Source organism: Xiphophorus maculatus, chromosome 9 (assembly GCF_002775205.1).
Source record: "Xiphophorus maculatus strain JP 163 A chromosome 9, X_maculatus-5.0-male, whole genome shotgun sequence".
NCBI classification, from domain to species: domain Eukaryota; kingdom Metazoa; phylum Chordata; class Actinopteri; order Cyprinodontiformes; family Poeciliidae; genus Xiphophorus; species Xiphophorus maculatus.
This window is the reverse complement of record NC_036451.1, coordinates 17,565,724-17,576,051: the sequence shown is the minus strand read 5'-3', so window position 1 is coordinate 17,576,051 and position 10,328 is coordinate 17,565,724. Positions and strand designations below refer to the sequence as shown.

The 10,328-nt window shown below is 37.8% G+C and overlaps 1 protein-coding gene across 2 annotated transcripts; it reads left to right on the top strand.

Annotated features, from left to right (window-relative positions):
• The first annotated feature begins 3,298 nt into the window (after positions 1 to 3,298).
• Positions 3,299 to 9,532, top strand: mob3c (MOB kinase activator 3C). Of its 2 annotated transcripts, XM_005795743.2 has the most exons (4): positions 3,299 to 3,657; positions 6,508 to 7,091; positions 7,787 to 7,989; positions 9,196 to 9,532. In XM_005795743.2, the coding sequence occupies exons 2-4, from the start codon at positions 6,674 to 6,676 to the stop codon at positions 9,223 to 9,225; spliced, it is 651 nt and encodes a 216-aa protein (XP_005795800.1). In that variant the 5' UTR covers positions 3,299 to 3,657; positions 6,508 to 6,673; the 3' UTR covers positions 9,226 to 9,532. The 2 variants fall into 2 exon arrangements, with proteins under 2 accessions (XP_005795800.1, XP_023195042.1); XM_023339274.1 differs by lacking the exon at positions 9,196 to 9,532 and having other exon boundaries at positions 6,508 to 7,087; positions 7,787 to 7,922.
• Positions 9,533 to 10,328: the final 796 nt, after the last annotated feature.

Sequence of the window (10,328 nt, the reverse complement as noted above, 5' to 3'; positions counted from 1 at the left end):
TTAATAATAACAAAGCAAATAAATTCAATTTCCTACTGTCATCTTCTGGAGATTAAATACATTTAAGCTCAACATTGTTCATGCCAATGGCATAAATAAGTTTAAGGTAATCTTTTCATTTCAAAATATTTAAAAATGATGGAAATAGCAGTGGAAAATGCGAAAATCTAGTCAGTGATGCCAATAATAATATTTCCACTGATTATTGAGAAAGGAGTAAGTAATTCTAACTTTTTATTAGAATCTAAATATAGACAAATGTAATGTTAATCTCAAAACTGATACTCCTTTGGCATTGTTTTATTGTCTTGGATACCTGTCTCTTTTCTACAAGACACAAAGTTCATGATTGAATGAAAAAAAAAGACATTTTGAAAAGAGAAAACTATAAAACCGACATTAACTTCAAAACATAGGACTCAAACTGAAATGGTTGAGGTGAGTTCAAGTACCTTGAAGACATCTTATCGAATACGATAATACTTAATTGGTAAATTATCACTTAGACAAGATGAACTGATTGAGCAGTGTTTATCTCCCAACAGGCAGCCTACACTGTGAAATAAAAGAGTTACATCTTTACGCAGTAGAGTTTTCATTCAACACTTACGATACCAAGATAAGATAAAAACTTGCTTCAGAATATGTGTCACCCAACGGCAGTGATAACCGCTTTCCGCAAAGCCGTAAACCAGTCCTTATGTTTGGTATGAAGTCATTTAAGTAACAAACTTCATATCTTAAGATAGAGACATGATGTTTGTTGAGGTTTTAAATGAGGTAAGTGGGCAGATATTTAGATTCTGTGATTGGCTGATTGGCTGCCATGACAATCCATTTAATGATCCGAAGCAGGTCAGTGAACCTGCTGTATAGCTGTAATGCTTTGTCATTCAGTTATAAAGCTGTCAAATGATTTTTCCTCTGTTTCCAGCTGTCACCTTTCTCGCACACAATTAATAATCAGGTTATCAGGCAGATTTTAACACACAAAAAAAGTCTTGTAGAGGAAATGTACGAGAAATGTTTTTTTAACGTGACAGAATCTTCTTACTTCCCAGACTCCAGAAGCTGATGTGTAACTTATTTGAGTGTTTACACAGAAGTTGCCATGCAAGTTAAGCTGCACTCAATTAAGGAGCTTTGCTACAGGTTTGCCACAATAATGTCAAGCATATTTTCAAATAACTATGACAAAACTAAGAGCTGAGTGACACGTGAACAAAAAAATGAAATAAAAAGGCCCGGCTAGTCGTACTTCCTCTTCTGTCACATTGTTTAAAGATGACAGTGACACCGAGAGGAAAACTAGGACATAGGGCAAGGTGGATTAATACGGATGTTTATGTCTGTGATTCATCCACACCATTCATCATTTAAAAGCTGCACTGGAACCTTGTTGTATATTCAGGCCCTGCCTGTTCTTTATATTATATTCACGTGTGTGTCTGTTTCTATATGACATCTTGTTCTTCTCTTGGTACTTTGAGAATTTCTGAAAAATCTCATTTTAAAGGCATTTCAAAATATTTCAAGTTAGCTTAACATGAGTCAAACACATTAGAAATCATCCATTTCTTGGAATAAATTGTGATGTTCGTTCACTTAAATATTTCTTGTTGATCATTTGGTGTGTTTACACTACAAGACACATCCATCCATTCACAGATCATCAGGGTCAGCACAGTGTTTCTAAAACGAATCAATCCTTGATCATTTTTACCCAAAGTTATTAAGATCCATTGTGGAAGAGCTGAAGAGCCACTTCTTGTTGCAGAGCTCCAAGTTTCAGAACCTTGGCCTAAATATTTAAACTAAAACTGACTAAATAAAACACATGCTTGATCCATAAATTTTACAGCGTAAAAATTTAGATATTTACAAAAATCTTATTTTTCAGCTTTGGACCTTTATTTAAGGTGTTTACAGTGTACTGTCTTGACTCCCTTACTACATTTTGAGGTCATGTAATCTAGAAACTTAATCTGAAGGAATTTTCCTAAAAGTGAACAAATTATTTCTTTCCTAAGCTCAAATATATTAAACATGTCAATTATAATTCTCTATTTCTAACTTCCTCATGGCTCATGGTGCAGATCTATCACATTAAATCAGGGCGACATCTAGTGTATATATATGGTTACTACAACACATGACTGATTCTGACAGTACTCTGTATTCACAGCTTGAAGTGGTGCAAAAATACAGACATGGTCAATTTGCTCAAATTATCTATATAGATGAAAACACATATAAAAATAAAGAAAACAGCAGTGGCACCATTGCACATCAATAATTTAGGAAAAATCCAAACTTTATTCAGTGGGAAAAATGCCATGTTAATTTTTTATAAATTAGTGATGGCATAATATTTGGTACCTTTAATAATCTCGTCAAAATAAATTTAACTAATGCTTTAAAGTTAATTAAAGAGCTTAAAAACGTTTCATTAGTAATTAGCGGGAGAGTGGCTCACAAAAGGGCAATAATAAAAATAATAATAACAATCCATGCAATAAACAAAATACACACCCGCCTTCACATAAGTCTTTAGGCAGCAGTTAAAATTAGCATGAAATATTCAGCATGTCCAGTTTGGATAAAATAATTACCATTCTACAAAGCAATTTAGGGAAAAACATGCTTCCAAGATAAATAAACCTCCAGCAGAACCAGACTCAGAGAAATGTTTCTCTGTCTCTCTGACTTGTTGACTTCCTCTTTAGCCGGTTGAGCCAATCAGGCTTGTTAAGATGATATATACCTTTTAAAAACAACTCACTGAAACTCCAGATGTTAACTTACCTCATAGCCCACACATATATTTACACTTGTATTCCTCCTACACAAGAGGGCACCCGTTAACAACGAGTCCACACTCAGCTTTTCTTTTGCCAGGTTGGGTTTCACTCTAGAAAGAGACACCCATACTTCAGTGACACTCATTCACTCCAAAACAAAAGGGAGGGTCAACTACCATAAGAATAGTTACCTCCTAAGGGTGGCCCAGTCACGATTCAAATCATGTTTAAGAGGTAATGAGCTGCCCTTTTTCTGAGCACTGTAAATTTAGCTCAAGCATCTCTACAACGCAAAGAATTTTAATGGTATGGTATTGAGACTTTTAAAAAAGACAAGCAGACTCCCAGGCATCCAGAAATGTTTTTGGGATCCCTGCCTAACATGTGGTTCATGAGAAGGGGTTGCTTTCTTAGGACTTTTACCAGAGGGCTGGGCTTGGGTGAAGTGAGTGGGCTGGCTACTCGTCTTACTGAATGACAAAAGGAAAAAAAGAAGAAAAGAAAGAGGGCAGAGTCATGCTTTGGGAAGCCTTCTTCTATTTAAATTTATAGGTTCTCTACAAACACACCCACATGTGGACATACATTCGTATACAACAGAGGCTAGCAGACAAAGTCAGGATGTGACATCACCCACAGGAAGAAAAACCAAACAGTTTTTCTTTATGCTTTTCTGTGTTGTCTGTGCTGCTGAGCAAAGTCAGAGCTCCACTCGGACTGCCGGTTGACCATCAGAGAGGCAGGATTGAGAGCAGCCAGAGAGGGAACAGCTGGCTCTGACTTCCACAGGGAGTACAATCCTCTCTGAGCAACTTTCCACCACATCCCAACCTCACCGCCGGGGGATTTCAGTGAGGTACAGTGCTGAGAGTTTCATCCATTCACTTTATCTCACATTCTTCTTTTGTTTTTTTGTTTGCTATCCTATATGTTCTGTAGGAGTTGTTTTTCTCTTCTCTGTGGACATCCACTACGCCGGTGTGTCAGAGACAAACTGTTAAGATCAGAAAAGCATGCATGAAGTGTCTGTTATTCCCGGAGCATGATTGGACCTGTTTTAGCCTGAGGTTGTTGAGACTTGCAGAGTGAACAAAATTAACGTCACTTTGTCGTCATTTTGACTGTCATGTTCCCAGTTGTTGACGAGTTTTGAAACTAGTTTAGTGTGTGTTTTGCTTTTGGCTGAATAAAGGTCTCCCAGACTCGTCAAACGAAACTCTGGAAATGTGCCTCCCCCTTTTTTCTTTTATTGGCACATCAGCTGCTGTCCCATGACCACGTATTCACTCTTCCACTCTGGTGAACTGAGAGCAATCCCAGTGTGAATGCTGCTTTTTACTGAGAACTAGTCTCTGTGTTTCTTTTTGCCTTTTCATCTAAAACTATAATTTTATTGTTAGGACCTATTCAAACAAAACTGTTTGGTACACAAATGTACAAAAGTTCCCACATCTTGGTTTGTAATGTGGAGTCAAACGATAGTGAAGTTTCTGCTTTTTAGAAGGTATGGTGGCTTCAGGGAGGGAAAAAGCAACAGGAAATGGTAAGATCTGCAGTTAAAAATGGGACTCGGGACACAAATGCGGATATACAGTAGTGTCGTATTGCAACCTCACTCTTCACTGTGTCAAACCTGTGGTGACTCCATGTGCGTTTATAGCTCAAAATTAAAGGGCAGCTTCTCAAGTAAACACGATGGAATAATTAAAACAACTCACTTTAACAAGCTCTTCATGACCCCAAATACATTTTTCATACCTTACTGAAGAAACTTTAATTTCTTCTCAAAGTATTTTTTTTCAATCTGCTGTTTCCTGTTTATTTCATTTACCAAAAGATTTAGGGATCTCTGTCATAATGTTCCATCTCACCAATGAGATCAGTTCACTGAGGACATTTAATCTGTAGACAGTCACTGTGTGGCATTTATTTTCTCAATTAGGCTTGACTCGAGTGGCCTGACTCTTGTTCCAGCAAATTGCTGCTATTTTTAAAGCCAACTGAAAAGGTCATTTTGCTGCCAGACCTCAAAGGGGCTAATAAAGGCACAACTTATCCTCAGAGGTTATTTGTGTGTTTATTATGACACGGTTTACTTTCAAATTATCATGAGTAACAGTTTAGTCAAGTGAAGGTCTGGAAATGTAGTGCTTCATTGGGAAGAGGAAAGAAAACAGAGTTTTCAAAAAAAAGAAAAAACTTTCTCAAATAAAAATCTAAAGAGTATGAATTGCCTCTTTTGTGCTTAGCCTACTTTAGTCAACTGCTTCAGGTTTCTGTATGGTTGAGCCATTTTGTGTCATTCTGTTCACAGCCTCATGTTGTTCGCCTCTTCTTGTCACAGTCCCCCGACGAACTTTTCGTCCCTCTGATGAATGATGGTCAGAATTTTGTGTTTGTGTTTGTTAATGTAAAAAACAGCCACAACTTCTGGAAGTCTTTTTTTCAGCCAGAGAGCAAGATGGATAATTTAGAGGAGGAATTGTTCGAAGAAACATATGCAGTCGGACTAAAAAGCGAAACTCTTTCTGCTTGGTCCGATGCAGTGACTGTGTGTCCCACTGTTGCCTTTCGTTCTTCTTTTTTCCGTCAACACGAAAAATAAAATGAAATGTTGCTGCTCGTCAGTCATTATTTCCTCTTCCTCCAAAAGTGTGACCTTAATAATAGTTGTTCCTCTCTGCTATAATGCTGTGTTTACTATCCTGTTGTAAACTACACATTTGACAAAACACCACTGCTTCAGCAGCATACATGTTGTGTCCTGAAGCTGGAGGGGTTTCAATGAAACTCGCCTCGGTGTGTCTTGTGGATCTTGACGAGTGTGTGAGAAATTGAAACCACATATTCATGTACAGTACAGACCAAAGGTTTGGACACACCTTCTCATTGAATTCAATGAGAAGGTGTGTCCAAACTTTTGGTCTGAACTGAGTACAGACCAAAAGTTTGGACACACAGTTGTGTCCAAACTTTTGGTCTGTACTGTAGATCCAATCAAGCTGTGCCTTTTCATCTGGTGTTCACCAGATTGTTGTCTAGACACATACATTTTACTCTTTTCTCTTTACAAACTTTCTGTATCACAGTCGGAATAATTAGAGTCCCTTATATATTTTAAATTTAATGTAATTCTGGACTTTGACTTGGCCAAAGCTCATTCTCAGCTCATTTGAGCTCCATTTATATATTTTATATTGCTCTGCTGGAAGGAGAATACCCCCCTTTTGCAGCCACCAACAGCTTTCCTTCCAGCTTTTTTTCTTTATTTACCTCAATTAATCTTCCCATCAACTATGACCAGCTTCCATGTCACTGCTGAAGAAGGTTAGTTTTGGTTGTGCCAGAGAAGGAATTTTTTTTAAAACACTGACTCGGTGAGGTTGAACTGCAAGATTAAAAAAAAAAATTTTAAAAAAATGCTTGATTTTCACATCACAACTATGCAGGCCTACTGTGTCTATGTCGAGGTCTATCACATAAAATCCCTAAAAAAGTTAATGCAGTATGAACATTTAGGAAGATTTGATCCAGGCTGAGGAAGCAAAACATTTTTTTTAAATTATTATTCTTAATTAAACCCATTTGCATGTTCGACTGGTAGGATTTTGTGTTGTTTCCTTTAAAAATTTGGACTGACAGTGACTGAGCCAGTAGATTGACAGGAAAGCGGTATGTCTAACACATCTCTTGTTGCTCTTTACAGAAAGGTTTCAGCTGGAAATCTTCACATGACAGACACAGACCCCTGGTAACCTGAACCAGGCTGCTCCCTCTCATTCACTCAGGAAGGTCAGCTTTATCAAACACAAACTTATTCTTCATTGTGGAGACCCTAATCTCCCCTTATCTTGGGGGAAGCGGCTGAGCCAATGGCGCTGTGTCTCGGACAAGTGTTCAGCAAAGCCAAAACATTCAGGCCTAGGAAGCGCTTTGAGCCAGGCACACAGCGCTTCGAACTCTACAAGAAGGCCCAGGCCTCGCTCAAGTCAGGTCTGGATCTGAGGAAGGTGGTACAGCTGCCTGAGGGGGAGAACCTCAACGACTGGATCGCGGTTCACGTGGTGGATTTCTTCAACAGGATCAACCTGATCTATGGCACCGTCAGCGAGTACTGCAGCGAGCGCACGTGCCCCATCATGTCTGGGGGTCTGAAGTACGAGTACAGATGGCAGGATGGTGAGGACTACAAGAAGCCCACCAAGCTGCCTGCCATCAAGTACATGAACCTGCTGATGGACTGGATAGAGTCTCTAATCAACAATGAGGACATCTTCCCCACCAGAGTAGGTGTGTGTGAGAAGTTTACAAATGAAAGGTGTTACTGAGTGCATCATCTGAGAGAGCACCAGGCGTTTTGTGCAGTGATGCATCAGTGTTTGGGTGACAACCTGCTATGCAACCTCATTATGCTTTCCAACCGGAGGATCTAGTTCAAGATGAGGTTAATTAGAAAATGATATTGGCATTTAGCAGAGAATAGATAATAGTGGCAATATTTTTTAATGACAAGCATAATCATTGATTTAATGAGAGGTGAGAAGTGCCTGCATAAATGAGGGGTAGTTCAGTGGTTGTATAATAATCCTCTGCAAGACTCTAGAAAAACTACAATTTGATAGCTTTTCCATCACTTTCCTGAATGAATTTATAAAAATTCATAGGCTAACCGTGTACGACTAGCAAAACTTTGATGTAGCATTTGGGTTGTTGCACTTAAAGTATTTCTAATAGGCTGTTTCATATTGAGCTGTTGTTGTTTTTATAATAGGGTGCAAAATAATCATATAATACAGATGCGTACCTCAGTGAATTCACTTCTTTCAGAACTGTTTTATTGTCTTGACTTTATATATAATAGAATGAAACACAGCAGTTTTCAGATGACATTTGTTTTGTAATCAAAGCTCTAATTAGTCAAAACCCAATGTCACAATGTCGACATGAAAATAGTAAATTATTTATTTCCTGATTTTTTCCTTTAGGTGTACCATTTCCTAAGAACTTCCAGCAGGTGTGCAAAAAGATCCTGAGCCGTCTCTTCAGGGTGTTTGTGCATGTATACATCCATCACTTTGACAGCATCTGTAGCATGGGCGCTGAGGCCCACATCAACACCTGCTACAAACACTACTACTACTTCATCTCAGAGTTCAGCCTCATTGATAACTCTGAACTGGAGCCTCTGGTGAGTTTTTAACATCCACACTACTCTGTTAACTGTCCATCAAGCAGAGGATACTTATCATTTCTGTCTGCAAGGTTGGTACAAAAATGAAAGAAAAGCTATTCCCTACTCACCATAGACAAGACAAACAATGGCTTGTAAATGTATTTATACCTATTGAGTGTTTTTTTGAAGATTTATGTTAATTTTAGAGGGATTTTAAGTGCTGGACCAACAGAACTACTGCTTAATTGTGTTACAGAAGGGAAATTATACACTATTTTCAGTTCATACATGAAGTATGTGGAAGGAGGTGCTCTGGTCATGAGATCCAAAATTGTATTTTTATTTAGAACAACATGTAAAATATGATTCAGAGCAGCTAACACTGCGCAAACCATTAGAAGGGTGAAAATGGTGGTGGCAGTATTATGATGCAGGGATATTTCTCCCCAGAAAGAGAGAAGAGAGACCAGAAATCTGGTCAGAGTTAACGGGAGGATGAATGGAGCTTGATTCTGGGTCAAAAGGTTGTGATAACGCGACCCAGTCAAAATCCAGACTTCAACACAATTTCATTATGTCCAATTTATCAGAGCTGCTTTACAAAATAAAAGGGCTGGGAGGGGTACAGTGTGACAAAATATAAAGCACTTTGACACATCAGCTGTATTTTCTCCATGACGACAATTTTCTATCCAGCTATTGATGGCAAATGGATAAATGTAAAATTTCTTGACCTCAACTTTCCATCTCCAACGGGGGTTTTAACTGCTTTGAAGCAGTTGGCCTAAAACAACACGCCAACTCTTTGCAGTCATGTAATGAGAAAAGAATCTGTAATTTGTAGCATTTTTCCAGCAGAGAGCTCTATCACATCAGAGCAGATGGAGAACAGTGTTCTCCGTGCCAGCGAAAGGTTTCAATTATTCTTATTATGAAGCCTGAGCTGTGGAGCTCTTTCCGTGAAGACATAAAAATGAAGATGAGACAATTATTTCAGCATTCGCAGAGAAAAGAAATCCAGTTTTGTTTTCACATTATTACTTCTTTTTAACTTCCTCATTATTGGTCTTAGAGGAACAAATGCGGAAATTCTCACACCCAAATATCAGTTTCATTTTGAAACTCTAATTTCAGTTTATTACAATTTTAATTTTCAGTTTATTACTCTTTGGAAATACTGAATATTTATTGTGTTAAATCGTTCCTCGTTTTTCTTTGCAGAGGGAGATGACAGAGAAGATATGTACTTGACGAGAAGCACATGGACAAAGGAGTTTACACTATGACGTTATCTGAGCCCCCGGAGAAAACACCATCTGTAAAACATTCCAAAAGTTGGACAGTTTCATGGATTTCACTTAGCTTCCACTTTCCCTTGCAAAGAGAAGCTGCATCTTCAGAGATAGTGCACATTTTGAGGTGCTGTATCTTTATACTTCTGTGTCCACCTTTGGCAAAATGCCAATGCATTTTATGTGGTTTTGCTTCAAGTTTGTGTTTTTATGTGTTGTACTTGACATATGAACTTTTTTGGTTATAAATGTTTTTATTAAACGTCTCTGAGCGTGTTTTTGATTATTGCGAAAATAAAAGCATAGTAAAAGCATAGCATCAAATATTGCACACCAATCACGAGCAAAAACCCTTAAGTTAGAAAATAGCTGGATCTGTCAAAAAAAGATTAAATTTGATTAATATCTGGACGTAGTCCATAAAACATAAAAGTAAAGGGTCATAAACAAAAAATCTAAATGTTATGTTGATTTGATTTTTTTTGTGTATAGTGGCAATTCACAACTAATACACTTACAAATACAAAAATGAAAAGTACATATGTTCCAAATTGGTCTTAGTTATCAAACAATGCAATCAAGCTCAATTCATCAGATTTTGACTTTGCAGCAATCCCTCGTGGAAGGCATGCATGCAGCGACTGTGGAAAGGAAAACTCCCCTTTAACAGGAAGAAATTTCCTGCAGAACCTGGTTCAGTGTGATCTTCCATGGCAGACTGGGGATTTGAAAATATAAAGCATACGCAGAAACACAGAAGCTCTGATCCAAGAGTACTTTCTGTATTAAATAAAAAGCAGAGACTTAATGGTGGTAGCTTTAGGAACTTTGTCTTGCAGAGAGCTAAGCAGAGCACAGTTTGTTGCAGTGAAAGCTCATCAAATTGCTTTGTCTAGGAGAGAGACGAGGTTAAACATTTATCAGCAATTGTGTAAACTGTTGCTTTTCTGGTTTGATTGAAAGCACATATTACATTTTGTGTCCTACTTTTTGCAAAATATAGTATTTGCACTCAACTTTATGATAAATCTCATACTGATCCATTGTAAACAAACAAGTCAA